The sequence below is a fragment of the Tachysurus fulvidraco genome, chromosome 6 (assembly GCF_022655615.1).
Source record: "Tachysurus fulvidraco isolate hzauxx_2018 chromosome 6, HZAU_PFXX_2.0, whole genome shotgun sequence".
Classification (NCBI taxonomy): domain Eukaryota; kingdom Metazoa; phylum Chordata; class Actinopteri; order Siluriformes; family Bagridae; genus Tachysurus; species Tachysurus fulvidraco.
Window position 1 is genome coordinate 12,569,626 of NC_062523.1, and position 21,896 is coordinate 12,591,521.

A 21,896-nucleotide genomic window follows, 5' to 3' on the forward strand; every position below is an offset into this window, starting at 1 on the left:
TTTTTTTCCTTTCAAATTATACAAATGCGCAACTGAGGGTTAAGGGCCTTACACAGGGGCCCAGCAGTGGCAGCTTGGTGGACCTGGGATTCAATCTATGACATTTTGAACAGTAGTCCAACACCTTAACCACTGAACTACCACATCCCTACATCTCTCGCTCAAGTGTCTATTCACATCTGTATCATACAGTTCAAACTAAACTCACAATTTCTCCAACATATAGGATGTTGGTACAGCTCACAGAGAAGTGGCTTTATGATCATGTTCTTTCTTTGTTACACACACACACACACACACACACACACACACACACACACACACACACACACACACACACACACACACACACACACACACACACACACACACACACACACACACACACACACACACACACACACACACACACAGTTTGCTCACACAAAGCCTTTTGTGTCATCTGAAATCATCCCAATTAAAACATCCCTAAAATTGTTGTGGATATAGATTCCTTTCCTCCCAAGGGCAAAACCTGATGGAATTTCAGCAGAATTGTGTCTCTTAAAAGACTATTGTTTGAACTTCAGGGCAGACTTTTCAGGGTTTTTAGGGCAAACTCTAATCTTAACAGCTGTTCGTGCACACATCTGTTCAGGTTTCTATATTAACATAAAAATGGCTGTGTGTAGGACAATGACTCTTCTAAAGCTCGACCAAACTTCCCTTTCCTACACGTTCTCCGGGTTCTGGACTGTAACTGGGATGACACATACTTTGAGGAAAGTGTTGTTAGGCAACCAATAAGCAATGACACGGCATAAACCAGCTAATGGCAGAAGTTACCAATATGTACCCGTTAAGTCCTTCGTGTGATTTAGGTAAAGGGTAAATGAGAAAATGAAACAGAAATATTGGGAAGATCAGCATTATCCACAGATGTGTTGAACTGCTAATAAAAGCAAGTATTAAAATGTACTGACATTAAGTACCAGTCACTAATTTTAACACAGTAAATGAATGTTGTGTTATGCTACAATGCTGAAGTGAAATTTGAGCCATTTACTGTGTAAGCTTAACCTGTTTAACAAGGTGAACAAAACTGTTACAGCAACAAGTCCTCATATGTCGAACGATCTACAGTGTGCCATAAAACACACCATGAAAACACCCTGCTGTAAACAGATGTTCATGCAGGAAGTAGAAAGCTTCATATAAAGCTATCGGTAGATATAATGTCAGTGGCTGCTCAGAGCCTAGCATGTCAGCTGCATATTTCTTCCAGGCAGCCAGCGAGGCAAAGTTCGATGTTGTTGTTTGGTCACTAGGTGTGAGTTCAGCTCCATGGTAACTGGCACCACCATACTGATCCAAGACATGGTTATTTTGGCCTGATGCTACAGTGAGAATGACAGACAGAGCTTGGCAAATTCTGTACAAATTCCACATTCTCTCCAATGCTCGGTCTCCCGGTTCCTGTGTTCTTTCGCCCTCATTGTGAGACGGGCCACTGACAGAGAGAGATGGGTGGAGGTCTGGGATCTCCAGAGGAAGCACAGTGTGCACACAAACACACACTGTGGACAATAAAAGAAAACCCTTGAGACCCAGTGGTCATAATCAGTAGTGCCGTGACAAGACTGTTATACTTAGTTGTGCCTAAAACTTATTATGAATCCTGTTAAATCAACAGCAAGGCTCTGACATCACATCCTGTGTAAATTTAGCACCCTGATATGTTTTGTTTTGAACAAGAAAGATACAAATACAACTAGAAATTAAAGCTGGGTGGAAGCTGTACTATAAATCCAGGTGTAGATCAGAAGTGCTGGAAAAAGATGAGACTTTAGGAAAGAATGAGGCGGTGATGGCAGCCAGCCTCTGCCTTCACCAAAAATATGCTTGTGTTTCCGTTCATCTTTCAGAAAGCCAGGGAGAGGCTTCCTCCGTTCTTCCTCCAAACACGCACACACCACATGGTTCATGTCTATCTGTTCTGCTCTCCACTGACCTACTTCCTTTCTACAAAACCATAATTCAACAAAAATATCCAAACATCAAAACTCATCATGAATAATTGCAAAAAAATATATATAATTTTAAGTTATAATACAGTTCCTTGTCACAAAATGTAATTGTCTGTGTTCTGAGTTCATCACAGTCCTAAATACTGGGTAAACACTCAACACAGAGGAGGATCTGAGAAGTGCAGGAAAACCACATTAAAAGCTCACAGTAATCACTGGTAATAGCTTCTCGAATAGAAAACACATCATGTTTACATCTGCTCACCTGTGTGGTCCAGTCGACCAGCAGCATGAGAAGTATGTGCTCTATAGCAGCAGAGTATGTCTACCATTAGATGTAGTTATCTTACTTACAAGTAGTGAGAACCGACAAAGTTGGATATATTTGGAAGTGCACAGAATGTAGAGAGCATGATGTGATCTGAGCAGGATGTGTATAATCACACGGGTGTGTAAAGGTGAGAAAACACTGCAAGTTTCGAAAGCACGCTTTAGATACGGTAGCTGAACAGTGAAGGCACACAGGCTGTTCCCATGAACTATGCTAAGATATACAGTAGAGTCATAGTGAACAACTGTGTGTGTTTGTGTGTGTGGTATTGGACAGATAAATAGTGTTTCAAACTGTAAGTGAAGGCAAAAAACTATTTTGTCAAACTTTAATGCTGGATTTCATGAATTGTCAATATATTTAAATTGAAACGCATTTGAAATATAATGCAACAAACAGGCAGTCAGTGCTGCTTCTGAGGTGGAAACAGAGATGAGAGACTGGTTCCAGCTGACAGGAAGCATCTCCGAAGGCAAAACACTTCTTAAACCCAAAACTTGAGGTGCATGAGGTATAACTGCAAAAGATCTAATCAGGTTCCTTTATTGTGAGCCAAGAACTGGACTCCGAGTCTTGAGAGAGTCACAGAACAGTAAAGTGGAAGATTGTAAAAATGTTGCCTGGTCTGATGAATCATGATGTCTGACACGACATGCAGATTGTAGAGTATGGTAGATCTATAACCAATCTATAAATTTATGTGATGTAATTGTGTCAAAATGGATCAGAATATCATAAAGATGCTTCCATATCCCACAAAGATGGAGGCTGTGCTGAGAGCAAAGCTGGAGATTTTGTCTGTGGGGGGTTTGGGTTTACCTAGTAATCATTTGTTCCTAATAATGTGACCAGTGCCAGATAAAATAAAATGTTTCAAGCCACATAAGCATCTAGACTCTGATTGTGTCTTAGATATGAACTACCATGTAATGTTTGTCAAAGTATTACTGAGTATGAAAATGATGAGAGACTAAGAAAAGTTTTGAATTTGAAGGAAATGTTCTTTCCCATTATGAATGCAGAAATGTGAAAACTCTTCCAAAAATTGCAGTGAAACAAAGCGCAGCTAGAGACGGATGGTGAGCTCACCTGGGTGGCTTTGTCTCTCATGCAGGGAACACAGGGAGTGTGAGTGGCATCACGGGGCCAGTGGCCTGACAGATAGGGGCCGGTCAGGGCATCCAGGGAGGAAGTCCGGCGGATACTGGAGCTGCTGCTGCTACTGCTGCTGCCCACTGGACCAGCCAGTGAAACTCTGCACCTCTCTGTGGTAGGCAAAGATGGAAGATATAGGGGAGTAGAGGGGGCCAAAGTGGTGGGTGAAACAGAACAAGGGCAAACAAGTGGGGGAGGAAATAAAGGAACAGATGGAAAGTGGAAGAGAGAAGAAGAGAAAACCAAGTATTAGGAGCTTAACATGCAAAACGAGGCCAGTCCATTAAAATAGTCTGTGATCAGTACTGTTTGCATGGTTATAAAATCTAGTGCAAGAGTGTGAGATTGTGTGTGTGTTCGTGAAAGCACTGTGTCTGTGTGTATGGTGTTTTTGAGCAAAAGCGGGCTGCAGTGTAAATAAGTGGCGAGGTTTGCCGATGATAATCGGTAAGCTTGGCAGATTGAGACGGCATTAACATAGTAGCCAGCAGGCCTTTTAATGAAGGCAAAGCTGATTAAGCTCCGATTGGCTGAGGCAGGCTGGCTTCGAGGAAGCGGCCCTCATGTCTTGACCTACATTCACTGAGCCTCCACAAGTACTTGCCCCATACTCTCTCCCTCCCTCTCCTCTCTTTCCCTCGCTCATTCTTTCCACCACACAATCAACAGGCTCCCATTCGCTTGCAGACAAAATCTCCCACTATCCCTCTCTTTCTCGCCTCTTTTTTAAAGACCATTCTTTCATGTAAATCTGCTCCATTGAATACACTCGAGAAGGGCGAGGCGTACAGTACGAACCAAGCCGCAGCACCTGTCGTTTTTGTGCTGTTCTGAAGAGCTGGAGCCGGTGCAGGAAATCCAGCATATGGGCTTTTCAGCGCCTGCTTTAAAGCACAACTGCTCTTTCCTTACACAAAACTTTTACTACACACATTACATCAATCCCTCACTATGTGTCTGTGTGTCTGTCTGTGTTGCATATTCACTACCACTCCCAGGAAAACAAATCAGAGGGGAACCATTAAAGCTGTTTGTAACCATTACCACCTCCAAGCAGCACATTCGCAAACACACACTCAAGCTCGACTCCCAAGACATGAAGTTCAGCAACTTTTCTTGCTGAGAGACCCTTACTTCATTTGGAGGTGACATCAGAAAAAAACAAAAAAACACCAAAAAACAGAACCAGATTCTTTTTGGCTCTGTATTTTAAAACAGAGAGCTGAGAAATAGCAGAAATGCTTTTAAGAGGAGGAACATAAGAGAAATTTCAGAGGAAGTCATGCACACTAAGCTGCATTGGGTCAAGCTGCAGATTTCGTCGTGTATGTGTGTGTTTGTATTTGTTAATGTGCTCACATGGGAACAAATATGCCTGCAAGGTCTTTAGCGTGTTGCAATACACAAACAGGTGTGATAAAGTTTGGGTGTCTGTGTGTGAGAGAGTGAATAATTTCCTCTGAATGAGTCCATAATAAACGTAGCCAGCAAACCATTTCCCAAAGGCTTGCTTCATTACCCACGGAATCACACTCTTTTTCCGTAGGTCTCCCACTTGCAGGCGCAGGAACACACGCACAAAGATAAGAGTGACCAGCAGTTTTGTTTAGCCACAGGATGGATGTATGCTCTGGTAGTAAATGAGGTTTGTGTGTGTGAGGTGGAGATGCTTTAGAGCACAAAAAAAAACCAAGAAAAAAAAAACCACTTATCAGCATTGCTCATGCTGTGTCTCTCACACACTCCACCTGTTAAACTCTGTTCAATCATTCACCGACAAGGCCGCGCACAGACTAAACTTTCTCAAAACTCCTACTAAACAGAACAGACGCAGAACAGATGCTATAACAGCACAATTAGCTGAACTCTCCTTCAAAATGTAGTCGATGAAGAGCAGATTGTCAATTGAAAAGTCCAGAATATTTTAAACTAACCTTTATCATTTGTGTCTGTAGTATGTGTGATTATCACAGACAAGAATGTCAACAGGTTTCCCTACACTGGGAATAGAACAAAAAAAAATCATGGTGACCCAAAAAAAAATAAATCCTGGTGACCCTTCTGAGCAGTTATTGAATTAAAACGGTCCAAATATGAAACTTTAAGAAACTTGAACTGAAACCTACAAATGAGACACACAGTAAATGCTAGAGAATGAAAGCCATGAGAGCAAGTTTGAAATGCTGTTGTTCTATAATTAACCTTCGATCACAGGAGCAATTCCTGCTACTGGGGCTCTTCTGAAAGTGTTGTCATTTCCTTACACAATCAGTCCTACACTGCTAACACATAACCACGACATCTCCCCCCTGATAAAAAGGCGAAAACAAAGAACACATTAAGAGGTTAATAGAAGTGTAATAAATTTTAAAAAACCATGTTTTTACTGCCCCTACCTCTGCCATTCTACATTATAGACATGATTTCAGGAAACAAATGACCTGTTCTTTACTTAGTACATAAAAACTTATCAAAATTCTTGATTGCTGATATCAAGCATACAATATAGACGCAGGAGATTTTGTTTGGGGGGTGCGGGGGGTTTTGTTTAAAAATCTGGACTGTTCCTTTAACAAGCACATCTCCTCCCTGTGAATCCACAAAGCTCACTAATCACAGCTGACACATCTTTCCGGCATTATGACTCGGTTCTAGATAGCACACCTCGCTGGATACTTGTGCACCGCAGTGCAAACACTAAAACACTACACCTCTGTCAGAAGAATGCGAGTGCCTGTTTGGGCTGGAAAAGTAAAATGAATCCCCAACCAGACTCAACACATTCTGTGCTGGTGAACAAACAATCTGCTGGAGTAGATGAACACGAGTTAGCAGGGTTGATATGGGTGGAAGTGGGTATAGTGGTAGATACGAAATCTGGCGTGATCTCGTTGTGGCCTGCCTTTTCCATTCCTGGGTGCTGTGCTCCATCAAACTGCTGCTTTCCAAGAGCATTGCAAAAACAAGACTCTGGGGCCTGAGCATGTCTGTTTGAAGTTGTATCACTGAGAGGAATAGTTTTAGTGAAAACGTGGGAGTTTATAAGGGCTGCTGCAAACTGCTTGATTAACAGCCTGCAGGAATGTTTGCAATTATTGGTAACTTTGTGGGATATGTTCACTGAAAACAGATTTCATGCTCGGAAGCCCTTAAGCAGGCCTATTCCTCCCTTCCTCTGGTCCAACTTGTTTGTCTTTAAACCCTTTCTTCATACTTAACTCCCTCTCTCCCTTTGCTCTCTCAGAAACTAGTATTTTCAAAGGGTCCCGAGTAAGCCTGTTGATCTGGAAAATCACTAGACTTCAACAGGAACAAGAGCAGACTGTTTAGAGAAGCACAATGGGATAGGTAAAAGGAGGGGAAGACTAGAAGCTCGAGACTGTAATACTGTAAGCAGGGCTTGCACCGTGCTTCAATTCTGAACAGAGCCATTTTGCTAATACTTAGAGAAACGGAGGATTCTTCTTTGTTTCTGCACTGCATTGCTCCTGCAGCTAAAACAACCTAACGATCAGCCATTTCTGCTTACATTATAGAGCCCAAATTACCCGAATCACACGGCGCCGGTATTAAAATAATCCCCTGCATGCAGAACCGCAGTCTCATGTTTACAGATCAGCTCGTACACCTTACTGTTTCACATGCTGAGTTTTATTTTCTTAAACTAGTTGGGAAAAGGTCGCTCCTGCCTCACAAGCAGTGAACGTCAATACACGGACTGCATCGCTGAAACGCTGTTGTAAATGATCCGTGGCACTTTTGAGAACGGGATCGCTAGGAGACAATCTCCACAGCCTAGTCTGTAAGCAAACACATTAGATGCATAATGAACCTCCGTCGGCAAAAGGGTAAACTTACACATGGCTACCGTGTACACAACACTGCTCCTCTAGCAGTCACAAACACATCGAGGCCTCGGTCATATTTCCATGCAGTAAAGTTGGCCAAGTGCCCTTACTACAGTTTTACAAGGAAGCCGTCTGGCTGAGAAAAACTGCGCCAGATAAGCATTAAGCACCATTTGAAGAGAAAATATGGTGCTGTGGAGCTCAAAGTTAGTGGGTTCATGCTGTCGGTTTCTGGAGCTCCACCAGCAAGCACCCCTCCTCTTCAACAGGCTGAGAGAGCAGATGGGGGTTTTCGAGCCTAATCGGGTTTTACCCAGCAGCCCAGGGAAAGGGGAATATCTGTGAGGAGGGGCACAGAGAGAGGGTAGAGGGGGGAGGACTGATAATCTGCAATGTCTCAGGAGTAGAGAAAAAGACACGTGCAGCATCTTCAGGCCGAATGAACGGAAATGACGACAGCGTTTGTTAAACCGATGCCATGATGAACTTGTTCATGACCCCAGGTCTCCTGCTTAAAAATAAAGGGGCCCAACTGCTCCTAATGTGGGCTAGTAACTAGCTCAAGCTGAACAGTACACGTGAAACAATTATCCCAGTTGTTCTCAATCCGTTCCTCAGGGACTCCCAGATAGTTCAAGTTTTCATGTTTTAGCTCCCAGAACACCTGAGGCAGGTAAGAAAAGCTGCTTATCCCAAATAGGGAGACTGTATAGACTAAGGGAATCCAAATGGGAGGATTTAAAACTCAGCAAAAGTTCAGTGAAAACAATCCAAGATGGCTGACAGCTAAGGTTAGAAGCTATGTTTGGCCAATTTGATGGAGTCGTATCGACTCGGATCGATGGGTAACAGAACAGTATAAATCTGCGGAACAGCATTTCCATGGATCAGACACTCCTGCACTAGTTATTTTCCATCTAAAACTCCACAACAGTTTAAACCATAAATAAGCACCACAGCTACAGCGATTACAGATGAGGCTTTCTGTAGTCACTACCCTGTCCATCCTCGTACGATCACAGCGCTGTTGTGTTACGCCGTAGATGTGATACTCGTATTCTGCAACGACCCGTGAAAAGTGACAATACTGTCTATTAAGAAGTCTCTTAGCTTAGAAACTATTTAGAAGATATCCAGGCTATTAACTGCTAGTCAAATATGCCACGTTAAAGTTTTTTAACATCCCACAGATGGTCAAAGCGTCTAATGTTTCCTTAACGATCGAGATGGAATTAATGCCTGTATGAGTGATGATTCATCTGTATAGAACAGAAAATAAAACCCCCACTACTCATGTATTGAATGAGTAAAGCAGACAAGTTACCTTTGTGTACAGGTGAGCTCGGGCTTATCCTCTCAGGTGACAGTCTATCATTGTCAGGTGAGACCTGCTGTGCAGATGCCAGGGCTTTGCACTTGTGCCCACAAGATGCTGAAGGGGAAGATGAGGAAGCAGAAGATGGGGTACAGGAGGAAGATCCTGGATGATGTGAGCCGGATGTCAGCACCAAATTGTCCGTCAGTGAGCTGAGCTGCAGGGAGGGAGAGTGACAGGGCACAGTAAAGGAGGAAGGCACGCTGGCATGAGCTGATGCCACACTGACCTGCTGGCACTGAGGAGACACGGGGGAGCTGCTTCTGAGTGCTGAGGAAGATGAGGGGGAGGAAGAGGTACACGTAGGTGATGCGGACGGACTCAAAGCGGAGGAAGAGGACCGAGCAGGAGCGCACAGACGGCTTCCGGCTGCGTCGCTGCAGCATTTAACGTTAGCACCGGTTCCTCCGCCGCCGCCGTTAGACAGCGCCATCCTGGTCGGTAGGGGGAGCTGTTGCTGTGCTTTGAGCTGGAACGGCACGGTGGCTTTCATGGGCAGCAGGCGGCTCAGTAAACTCACCCCGGTGCTGAGACCCGAGGCTCCGGTCGAACCTCCGCCGCTCACAGAGCTGCAGTTGGACGTCGGCGAGCCGTTTTTACGAACTCTTTGGGACATGACGCTCACAAACTACCGAAAAAACCCCACACAAATTAATGACGAACATACACCAGGTATGTTGGAGTTCGCAGACACTTTTTTATCCTTCTGTGTCACTCCATGCAGCGTGCGTGTGGCTTTTTGCTATAGTTTCTTTGCACGACACAGCACAGTGAGCCACGCACCGTGTCGGTTCAACACAAATGGTCCGTCCTGAAGTAAACGACACGGCACAGTGAGCCACGCACAGTGTCGGTTCAACACAAATGGTCCGCCCTGAAGTAAACGACACGGCACAGTGAGCCACGCACAGTGTCGGTTCAACACAAATGATCCGTCCTGAAGTAAACGACACGGCACAGTGAGCCACGCACAGTATCGGTTCAACACAAATGATCCGTCCTGAAGTAAACGACACAGCACAGTGAGCCACGCACAGTATCGGTTCAACACAAATGATCCGTCCTGAAGTAAACGACACGGCACAGTGAGCCACGCACCGTGGCGGTTCAACACAAATGATCCATGCTGAAGTAAACGACACGGCACAGTGAGCCACGCACAGTATCGGTTCAACACAAATGATCCGCCCTGAAGTAAACGACACGGCACAGTGAGCCACGCACCGTGTCGGTTCAACACAAATGATCCGTCCTGAAGTAAACGACACGGCACAGTGAGCCACGCACCGTGTCGGTTCAACACAAATGATCCGTCCTGAAGTAAACGACACAGCACAGTGAGCCACGCACCGTCAACTCCTGCCAAAGCCCCGCCCATTACCGCCTTCTGATTGGACAGTCCTCGACACAAGACAACTTTTCATTGGCTGATTATGAGGATCCTTTTAACCCTTTAAAGTCACACAGGCCTGTTGTAGATCTTCAGCAGAAACACTGTACTATAAACCCTAGTGCTCTGTGTCTTACCACATGTCACCTTATAAACGCACATTATCTACTATATAGTATATAATTTAACACGTTTGACATTTTATTTTCATTAAAATGATTGAGAAGTCTGATATGTCCCAATATAATCCCCCATAACGCATTGCAATTCACTGTCTCCAGATTAAGCACCTTAACTTGTAAAACAGATTAGATATTTATCTCTGTCTGATATTAACATAGCCATGTTTCTATTTTTTTTTTTTTTTTTTGTCAATGGCTTTGTTGTGGCGAACACGTGCTTTTGCGTTGATGCTGTAGCTTCAACACCCTCCTGTGGTCAAAATGCTGTGCCACTGCTGTGGATCTTCTCCTTTCTCTCACATTCATGTCTGGAGCTTTTGTAAGAGTGATTTAACTTTTGTTTCTATGGGTAGTCTCACATCCATTGTCTAAATAGTTACACTTCTTTAAAGCATTTCATGCTCAAGTCTCACCCTGTTGTCCTGTAAACAATCAACCATCTTTACATATGGCAAAGAACTGCTGCTATAATCATAAATACTGTCCTGTGCTCATTTCATGCTCAAGTCTCACCCTGTTGTCCTGTAAACAATCAACCATCTTTACATATGGCAAAGAACTGCTGCTATAATCATAAATACTGTCCTGTGCTCAACCCATGACTCTGATTTATGATGTACTCATTGTGGCTTGACTTTCGAGCACTCAGTTGTGAAATAGTAATGAATAATAATTACGATGGAATGGATTTCCTTTTGCTTCCTCTCAAAGTTTCTTACTTTTGAGATGTCAAGAGGTTTTTCATTTCTACTATAACCTAGTTTGCTCATTAGGGATTTTTGTAAAGCTGTGACGTCTATTGTTAATAAACAGAAATAAATACAATTTATATTAATTCACTTCCCAGCATTTTTACAACGTGTCATCTGAAAATAATACCCAGTAATAATAAGCACTTTATTTTTGTTTGCATGTTTAAAAAGGAAACAAGAAACATGACATCTTTAATATAGTCTTTAATCAACTGAGTAATGCAGGGTTGTACAGCAAGCTTTATTTCTAAATGGCATTTAAACATATATCTTTTTAACCGAGTAGCTTTTTTTTGTTCTTTTCTCAAAGCGCTTACTTTACAAGTTGCAATAGAAAACATTTTAGTGGCTTATTTTGTTGCAAGAATCTCAGCCACAGATCTCAGTGGAGCAATTAGCATAAGTAGGAATTGAATGACAAACAGGAAGAAAAAAAAAAACAGCCCATCATGAACAGATACTTTCCATTCTCTCATTCTACACAAAGAAAATCTTTTTTCTAATTACTCCATGATTATAATAAGATGACACTGCTATGTTTTTGCATCTTCAAGCCTGAATTTGGAAAGAGCTGCAGTGGTTATGGGGATAAATGAAACGGCACAATTTCTTTTTGTTTTCAGTACTTTTTGGGGATGACAAATGATTAGAAAAATGCCTTAGTAGACTTCTATTTTAGTTATTATTCATATGGTATAAATGACAAAGCTTCAGTTGATGACAAGGTTTTGTTATAAAATAAACACTACTTGGGTTTAAATTATATTTTTTAAATGAAGAGTCTGAACCTAACAACCTCATTACCAAAGCCACCTTGTTTCAGTGAGGGAAATAATCATTAACCTTCTTTCTACACATCACACCTTCTTACAGAATTCAGTTATAGCCCTAATCCAGCACAAGTTCACCAGATAATCAGTTTACTTGATTAGCCGGATCAGCTCAGCTGGATTAAGACCGGAACAGAATTCAGTAAGAAGGGAGACCTCCATGTAATGGGTTTGTGTTCATTGCTCTAGAGCACAACACTAGCAAATATATGCATTAAACCATGTTCTAAGGTGGTCTGGGATAACCAAAGTATTGAACCAATAATGCTCACATTTAATATGAACAAAAACACACAGTACTTTAGTCTAATGTGCACAGGCAGCTGTATGTGTTCTTTTAACAATAGGCTGTAAACAGCAGAGACATCATTGAAAAAGAAGACCAGAGGTTTTTACTCCAACAAATTCTACACCAATAATCACGTGGGCTAAACATATTTTAAGGCCAGCATGTCAGTAACTGAGAACTAAGGGCTGAGAAATAAAGAAAAACAAAGCGACATTTGTTTTTAACTGCGGTAACTGCTTCTGTTTGTCTTGTGAAAAAAATGGCATGTACTTAAAGTTAATAAGTAATCGTTTATCTGTCCGACATAACCGTGCTATTTTATCTAGAGATAAATATCACAGTGTTATAACATTGTTCTTGGTCCCACAGCAACAGTTGAGCCTTCTGTATATGTGCAAGCAAAGCACGCTATACAGGGATATTTACACCACATCGGTGAAGCTATATTACATACATACAAAACTACCATTTCAGCTTTGACAACTTGGACAGAGGAAGTGAAACATTTGTCTTGAATAACAAATTTGCCATTTTTTGTCACTGTCCAGTCCACATAATCATAACATACATAACAAACTGGCATGTGGCTAGTGGCACATTTTTCACTTAAGAGCATAACTTGATTTTTACACAACATACAGTTTGCAAGTGTGCATGTTTAAGTCAATGGCTATAAGGGCAAGGTTTGCTTTGCATTATGAGAGATTTTCCCATCATAGAGCAACACTATGTAATTATATGAATGTATGAATGCCTCATATCTGAGCCTGCAGGATGCATGTAAAGATGGATAGAAGTGTACATTTAAAGATGATTGCAAAAAACATGATTCAATGTTTAACATACAGTAATCATTATTAAGGGTACTGTAATTGTAGTGGCACAGAGTGTTTGTCAGGATTATCCTACAACATTTGTTCAGACTGCTCATACATGTGAATGATACACCGAAGCACAAGGGATGGAGGACAGTGCAGCCCTTTAACTAGCAACAAACTCAAGAGACACAATATGATGTCATTCATTAAAATAATATAATAAGCATTTAAAAAGTATCTGGACAAACAGCCTTGAGGTTTGGCCCTTGGCACTGTTTAAAAAAAAAAAAAAAAGGTAAATAAAACGACATAAAATCTCGATTCCAAAGTAACAGCCTTGTACGCGTCATCATATGTATACAGACCATTCATCTAGACTCAGCCTCCCTATGATTGTACACAATGAAATAAAAGCTAACCACCATTTCCAGATTACTCTGATATCTGAGACATGACCACAATTTATCATCGTTCATAAACGGAATTTTAAAAAGAATTAAATCAGCTGTAATATGCACAATGATGTACACATTTAGTTCCAGGTCTATGTCGTGTAATGTGAGATATAAATGACATTTGAAGTACATACTCAGTGTCCGTGGTGCTGTTTGTGACTGGAATGCAGAGAGCAACACCTAAGTTAAGCCACTTATCCATTTTCTCATGTGTCCTCTGCACAAGTCATAGGTCACATCTGATCTTGTGCTCTTACAGAGATCCTCATGCAGAGCATAACCACTCCTGTAGATCCACACTTGCAGCAACCTTGTGCGTGTCTTTTCAAAACAAACGAATGAGTGTTAGTATGTACTTCAGTCTCAGCTATTATAGGAGAACATTATTCCAGAGATCAGGCTGAGATAGAACTTGATTCAGACTGTAACAGAATTGTAAATCCTCCATCCTTCAAAGCTTGCAGAATTTCAAAGCTTCTCTGCTGTTGTGCACCTCTAACAGAGAAAAACATACATGCATACACCTAAAGAAAATGGTTATAACTTTCCCTCTCAAGATTGAGATTGATAAGAAGGGATTGTCATCCATAAGATGTTTCATAGCTGCAGACAGCGACGGTTAAAAGGATAGAAGATTGCAGGTAAGTGCACCGTTTAGTTTACAACATTATGTTAACAAATGGAAAATGCTGCAACATATCGAACAAAATGTAAAAGTATTTGTAGAGCACCTCGAAGCTAAAGCCTATTGCACATTTCAGAATGTAATACAAAAAACAAAACAAAACAAAAAAAAACGAGGAATACATGTATATATTACATACAACAAACGGCTGAATGTACTATGCATAAAACAGAACAAGTTGCTATTGCAGTCAAAGGTTTTACAGACCACTGCAATTTCTATTAACTGTTATATGGACTAGATTTCATTTATGTCCATAAAAGCAGTCTAGAATGATTGTTAAATCAACAAATTGTCATTTTCCTTTTTTCCCCTTTTTTTTGTCATTTTTTTTAAGACCAGATTTAAACAAGGTCAGAGAAATCAGACGTAACTATGTGATTAAGATCATGATTACAAAAACAAAAAAGTGCAACATATATAAGAAGGTAATTATCAAACAACCAGACACACAATCATACTTTGATTTACAAAGACAAAACAAAATAATGGAAGCATTTTAAGCCAATGATGCTGCATAGCTGGGTTCGGTTTAAAGCAATTACTTTAGGGAAGGGAAGAAGAAGAAAAGGGGAAAAAAAAAGAAAGAAAAAAAGGTCAGAGAAATTCAAGATATACCACGATGTTAAGTGCTTGCGAATTGTATCTTAGAAAACGGTTTTCTCTTCCTCATACAACATGCTGCAAACCCTCCAGTATCAGTAAGCTGCTTGTAGCTGTTTCTCAGCATGGTAAAAGTTTATAGGCAGGTCATGCCAGGCGGGTCAGAGGAGAGGGTCGCCGTGGCGGTTCCCCCTTCTACCAGGAACACGGCAGTGCTGGATTTGGAGCGAGTAGCGCCTGCTGAACCTGCTCCGTTGTTGTTGACCTCTCCATCCGTCGTATCTGTAGAGATGACCCATGTGGAGGGACGCCACCGCTTCAAGGAGTAAGGTGTCTTCACACGTCTCTTTATCTTCTCAGCTGAGGCAGCTTTTCCCTCCTGAGAGGAGCTCTCACCTGTAGGAAAGAGAGAGGGGAAGTTAGTAAACTACACAAGCAAGTTTGTGAACCAAGTTACATATTTATTCCACTACAGTACATGGTAGCAAATGTAAACAGTGAATGGCATTGTGATAAATGTCTATGGTAAAGATACTAATTTAAAGAAAAAGAAAGTGATTTAAAGTAAAAGAAATTTGTACATTTTAAGAAAATGTAAAAATGTTCCTGTGACATGCTGAAGTTAGGGATCATACAAAAAATGAACATTATTCGAGCAGTCATGTCATCTGAAATAAAATAAATCCAAGGACATAATAATATCCTTAATATTGTATTAAACAGTGCACATAAATCACTCCAAATGCATAATTTCTAGTCAGGCCTTTTCCTAATAATGGTTCAGCTACCATGTGAAAAAACACACATTACGTTACGGTTAATGGAGTTCACTGGCGTCAAAATAATAATCAAGGTTATGGATCGTGTTCTGACTGCAGGCAGCTGTCTGTCATCATGCTATATGCTTGAAACTACTGTCTGATTACAGGGAGTGGATATTCCTTCCCGTGTTAAATTAGCTCAAAACAAGCCTTAAAGAAGCCTGTAAAAAAAAAAAAAAAAAAAAAAAAAGTAAAAAACAAACAAAAAAACAAAACAATTTGGTCACTCCATTTTTCCCCCCAACTCTGACAGAAAAGGTGGTTGAAGATTTAACCAGTAAATGATTTATATAGGTGTTCAAATCACTGCTAAACAATGCTCTAAACAAGAAGTGGAAGCATCTCTAATGTGGATAAACCACTGCTATCTTTGGTTAAAATCTTTCGCATAAACTTCCTGCACCATACAAGTGTGCCATGTTGTTCTGGTATTGTTGTATGGCACTCCCTATGCACATAGTACATTACCGTTGTTTACAACTGTGACAGAATGTTCTCCAAATCCTTATCAGCCCAGAGAGGTTCCCCTCCCTTTCCACTTCAGACAAACAAGAGCAAAGAACAGAGAGAAAGAGGGACAGAGGAAGAGAGAGAGAGAGAGATCAGCTTTCTCTTGTTGAATAAAGCGGTAGTGCTAATTGGCCAGTTAGAGGAGGAGACTATAATGTAGACTATACTCGATCAGAAATGTAAAGACAGGGCAGGAGTTATGGGCAGATAGGAGAATAGATAGCAGAGGGAGATGGAGATGAATGTCCTCTCCAAGTTCTTCTACTGGTTATGCCTTTCATTGTGTATGAATAAGGAACAGGGTCTACTGTCAACAACAATGTAAAAATATAAACAAAGTGGTGTGGTGAGGCTGCTTAATGCGATGTGAAAGAAATGTTACAAACCTGAACTAAAACACTTAACCCAACACTTATTCCTATTATACCACATCAATATCCCAAAGATTACTTCCCAACTTTTATAGTGTCAAAAGTCTCCTTCAATACATTTCTAGTAAATTACATGTTTTATCCAATAATAGTTACATTTAATGCTGTGAAACATTTGCAAAACAAGTTCCCGTACATAATAACAGCTGTCATTCTCTCACCGGTCTCTCTCCCTCAATTCATAAACCAAAAAAATGCAGCACAAAATACTCTGGCCGCACATCTTTCCAGCCATGGGAACAGCTTAATGGCATTGATGTGGCTTCTCCTTCCATAAATGTTAAACTAGTGGCATGTAACCACATATATTCAGAAAACACATGCAAGGCAACCAGAGACAGAGAACAGACGGTGAAATGTGAAAATAAGTTGAAATCGGAAACAAGAGATTCACCTGACACAAAAAAATCCTGTGTAGTGGTAGACAAATCCAGGGAGTTGGGCCTCTCTGGCCTCCTGGGCTTGTCCTGCCTCAGTGGGACTTCTGCCTTCTCTTGCAGTAATTGCAGCTCTGGTAAAGCTGGTCCTGCAGGTATTGCACTACTTGTGCCTGGTGCAGAAGAAACTGCAATGTGGATGTTGCTGTTGTTGTTGTTGTTGGAGTTTGTGCACCCTGTGTGGTCTCTGCGCAGCAGGGGCTCGTGCTCATCAGGACTGGAGTTAATGCTGATGTTCAGCCTGAGGTCATCCCCACTTAGCTGGCTCTGGAGCAAAGGCAGGCCACCTCCCTCACCCTGTGGCCCAGCTGGGTTTGTGTTCCCAAAGGTGCTGCTGGAACTACCTGTACTGCCTGCAAATCCATTATGCAAGAGCACCCCAGCTCCGCTTCTTACTCCTGGCCCATTATTAGTTAGCATGACTGGATGAGGTTCTGCTGCTGCCACCACGTTCATCTTGGCAACACCTGTTTCCACCTGCTTCAGGTTAGACTTGTGTCTGCCAAACTTGAGCCGGGAGGATGAAGGCTCCTTGCTGGGATTTTTGGAGGCAATGGCAAGGCTGGTGGGCCTCTTGGGGAGATTCTGTTGTTTTGGAAGAGGAAACATAGCGGGTGGGGCATCAAGAGTGGCACTACTTCCTGCTCCAAATTCAGCTTGATGCCCGCCTCCGGCCCCTGCACTCACCTCGGCTGCTAACTTTATAAACGGGTAAAGAAGGCTGGAGCTGCCTGTGCTGAGTGGGTCAGGAGCACTGAATTGCTTTTGAGAATGCTCCATTAAGTTCTCATCAGAGCTCTCCTTCAGGTTCTTGTCCACCTCCTTGGGGTCCAGCTTGGTGGTTTCCAGGTCTTCCTGGGTGAGCTGCAGGCAGACAGGCACACTTGGACCTGCTAAAGCCTCTTCAGATGGGGCTGATTCTGAGATGGTGGACATGACTGTGCTTGGGGTGAGGCCCGCTGTGGTGGTGGTGGTGCTTGTGGATAGACTGGTTCCACTGGTTTCAGGGCTTGGCAGACGTGCCTGTGCTTGGGCCTGCTGTCTCTCATAGTTTATGGAGTTCCTGTTCTTTTCTCCTGAGGCTCCTGTGCTAGGTCCACTCAAACCAATGCCACTTACTGAGGATGTGCCTGAGGTGGACATATCTCCAGGAAGGTTCTTTACCATGCCATCGTGGTCCTCAATGTATGAGGAGGAGGAGTAGTCTGGGTAAGGCCCCATCTTTGGAACCCTCCGACTGTGGGTGAGGTTTCTACAAAGAGACAAAAAACAACAGTTAAAACAGTAGCGATCACATATTCATATATTCAAGACTAGTTTAAGATCATAGTTCATTCATAAATAGTCATGTATAGCAAAATGGACACCGCAACTGGATAGTGCTCTCAGAAATTTGCTAGTGTGAAGTCACAAACAGCTCAGATGACTGCATGTATTAGCAAACCTTTCATTCTGAAGGGCTGTGCTCATTGGGTTGACAGTGGGGCTGACTGACTTGTTCCTGTCCCAGATAAGGAGCAGCTCAGCCATGCGTTCCTCTGCACACTGAGCCGTTAAACGAGCCTCTGCGTCCTGATCCCAACAGTCCTCCATTGTTTCCTTTAGTGAACGAACAGCCTAATAAAGAGATATAAGGAGAAAAGAAGATTAAAATTGTATACAATCATCTGCTGTTAACTAATCATGAAAGAACTCCCACTTCAGAAAAAATAATATGACTCTGGAATGTATACACGAAACCATGATAGTATTTGATGATAAAATTCACAAATAGTCATTTGAGAGTGTTTTAAACTCTGGTACTGAAAGAAACCAATTCACAGGCGGAGTTGCTATGATGATCTGATGTATACAGGGGTTCCAGAAACAAGGATGTTCTCTTACACAAACAGATCAGAATGTATGCATGCACACATGCATACTCACAAGACTATTCTCTTTCCAAGCTTCAGGAAACTTTGGCCTCTGTTTCTCTCGGGATACCAGAACCTGCATGTCCTCGAAGGATGGGTGGTTTCCTACTTCTGCCTGAAAAGCCATCTGGTACTCTGGAACAGCCTCTCCTGGAAACAGACACACAAACACACCCAAGGTTATAAACATTAAACATATCACTTCTTACATGATTTATAAAATATTTTAAAACCAAAAGTGAGAAGTGAATGTGTGTACAGGTTCAGCTCATGAATATTGAGGATTAATTATGCACTGGCTTCAATCCACCACAAAATGCACAACACTATATATTGCCAGCAGTTAATCAAGGCTTAAATAGGAGAGTGACAACTAGTAGACCATCATATGGATGGGGAATGAAAGTATTTCAACTGTAGTACAATTGCTCAATGTCTCATCAACTCTAGTTTTCTTAAACAGCCAGCTTGGACTCTGCAGTAGTTCTCTCCTCTGTTGTAGTTTATCTAAATCATGTGCACAATTACCACAAGTATTTAGCTGAAAGTATCAGGCCAGAAACTAATGGTGAGAAACATTAAGTGTTTTTTTTTAAACAGACTTTTATACATTTTCAATTCATTTAGGCTCTTTGTTTAGATTAGCAAACTGATGTGGATTGTTCTAACAAAAACAAAAACTCTATGAAAAAACACTGTTTAAAGATAACAAAGGCTTTTTCAGTGACTGTCCATACAACTAAAACTCAAAACTGGCTACATGGAAGCACCGCTATGAACCAAAATCAATTCAAAATGTTTTATACATAAACCAATCATCAATGATTAAATAATACAAGGTAACTTTTACCATTCATTTATTGTATGTGCTCATACAGACCTTTGTAAAATAATCTTAGATGAATTTTAACCTAAATATCCCTGGTATAGAATATAGCATACTATTTAAAAACTTCTAAAGTAGTCCACATCATGCTGCAACCATTTTGCTTAAGCAGAATAATTTATACTGTATAGGCTTTTAGATCTCACCTGGGAAAAGGTCTGTACAGCGCATGAAGGTCTCCCAGTATATCAAGCCAATGGCATACATATCCACCTGCTTTAGAGCAGACTCACAGTCCCTCAGGTTCACTGCTCCTTCCAGCACCTCCGGGGCCATGTAGCGGATCGTACCGACCTACACAGGGACAGAACACTAGTATGAAAAAGGAGATGATAGTATATTTGCATAAAACACCTCAGAATGAGCTCTGAATTGAAAAAAGCATAATAGACAATAAAATGGGCTCATATCATGAAGGGGGTGGGGGTGTATGTTGTGATCTTAAGATATACATTATTTCAGTGTTTTTGAAAATCCCACTTGCACATTAATTTTTAATCAGCATACCTCACTGATAGCAGCGTTCTCCTCCTCTCCAGGTCGAACAAGACGGTTTCCCGTCAGCTTCATCGACAAACCGAAATCACTGATCACACACGTGCCGTCATTCTTGACCAGAACATTTCTGCTGTTCAGGTCCCGGTGTGAAACTGCAGGTTTATATGTATCTGAGATGGGAAGTAAATTGTTTCTTTAGCTTTACATTTTGTTATAGAGAAGCACAGTGTTATAGCCTCCATTAAGGATATGCTAAATCTTTGTATCACATTAACCACAGTATGTGACATTTGTCTTAAGTAAATCTTAAGAAATCATTATAATGTTAGCAGAGATTTTAGTGTATTTGACTACCATTCACTGGTGTCCTGTACCGCTTATCATACACAAGGTTATGGGGAACCTGGGACCCAGAATTCCCAGAGGAAACCTCCAAAGCATTAGAACATGCAAACTCTGTACACATAAGGCAGAGGCAGTAATCAAACCCCTAATACAAGAGGTACAAAGAAAAGCCTTTATAATCATTAAACATACTCACTATATATGCTATAAAATAGTGCCATTTGTGAACTTCAGCTCATCTCTTACTCCTAGTAAAACATGGCTACTTAAATTGTATTAGGCAATATTTCTATGTAAAGGTTGCTAGACATTTTTTGAGAAACAATGTCCTTTTCAATGCAGTAATGCAACAAAAACTCAATGGCCCCAAAAGATACACATTGTTCAGACAGCCACCAGGTGGCACTGACGCAGTTTATACAAGGGCAGTGAATGGCCATGTACCCCTACAGTGTCTGAACTTCAGGCTCTAATGAAGTCAGAGGTGGGGGAGGGAAAGAGGGAGGGGGAGAAAGACAGAGTGTGTGTGTGTGTGTGTGTGTGTGAGTCAGTACAGAGCCGTGCCAGACGGAGACCCAGTAAGCAAGGCATCCTGCTGCAGCTCTCTGGCACACTGCCATTACGAGGGCAACTACAGGAGCAAAACACACAAATTAGCCCCATCTTATCTGTACTGCTCCTGCTGTTGGCCCTTTAAAGACCAGGTGACTGCAAAGCTGTTAACATTTTGAAGACACTTTCTTTTATTTCCTTAGTCCTAATAAGCAGCACAGCTGACACGTAATACATGTCTGAATGCAAGTTTCCCTACTTCGTGGTATGTGCTACTACCGGGGACTTGACAAGAAGTCCACTGTTCTTTCAAATAAAATGGCACGTCATGGGGAAAAAAAGATCCAATGCCTGAATCCCATTTCGAAAGAAAAAAGACCCAAAACAAAACTTTGACCTAGATGTGCAAATCAGATCGTCCCTGAGGTGGCTTCAAAACAGCCAGCCCATAGGCGGATTTGCATTGCTTTTTCAATCCAGTGTGGTTAGAAGCATGCAACAACCACAAAAAAATACAGGGTGGATTCCACTATATGCCCTGCTCACTCTGTCCAAATCTCTCTAAAGATTACAGAGAGCCTACATGGCCACATATATGAAATGGCCACATAGATGCAAACAAAACAAATCCGGGCACAAAGTTACTCAAGTTATTTGAGAGGAAACTAAGGAGCTGTTGTAGTTAAATAAATCATAAATCAAATCTTTTGATTCTTTACCAAACAGTCGCATGCAACATATTTGTGCCGCATGCTTTCATGAAACAAGAGCAAAGACACTATTC

At 41.6% G+C, this 21,896-nt stretch overlaps 2 protein-coding genes across 5 annotated transcripts in view; both read right to left on the bottom strand.

Moving 5' to 3' along the window:
• Window positions 1-10,042, bottom strand: part of fam117bb (family with sequence similarity 117 member Bb) — a 31,516-nt gene extending 21,474 nt beyond the window's left edge. Inside the window, exons 1-2 of the mRNA XM_027164469.2 lie at window positions 8,665-10,042; window positions 3,427-3,602 (exon numbers count right to left, since the gene is read on the bottom strand). Of these exons, the coding sequence (XP_027020270.1) occupies window positions 3,427-3,602; window positions 8,665-9,331 (843 nt within the window). The 5' untranslated portion in view covers window positions 9,332-10,042. The remainder of the gene's footprint in view (window positions 1-3,426; window positions 3,603-8,664) is intronic.
• A 1,184-nt stretch (window positions 10,043-11,226) lies between these two features.
• Window positions 11,227-21,896, bottom strand: part of bmpr2b (bone morphogenetic protein receptor, type II b (serine/threonine kinase)) — a 53,190-nt gene continuing 42,520 nt past the window's right edge. For 2 of the 4 annotated variants that reach the window (XM_047814824.1, XM_027164350.2), the window contains exons 8-14: window positions 20,570-20,671; window positions 20,225-20,385; window positions 19,864-20,011; window positions 18,845-18,981; window positions 18,363-18,535; window positions 16,876-18,170; window positions 11,227-15,115 (exon numbers count right to left, since the gene is read on the bottom strand). In XM_047814824.1, coding sequence (XP_047670780.1) covers window positions 14,856-15,115; window positions 16,876-18,170; window positions 18,363-18,535; window positions 18,845-18,981; window positions 19,864-20,011; window positions 20,225-20,385; window positions 20,570-20,671 — 2,276 coding nt within the window. In that variant the 3' untranslated portion in view covers window positions 11,227-14,855. The remainder of the gene's footprint in view (window positions 15,116-16,875; window positions 18,171-18,362; window positions 18,536-18,844; window positions 18,982-19,863; window positions 20,012-20,224; window positions 20,386-20,569; window positions 20,672-21,896) is intronic. The other 2 variants (XM_047814825.1, XM_027164351.2) reach the window with 1 other exon arrangement.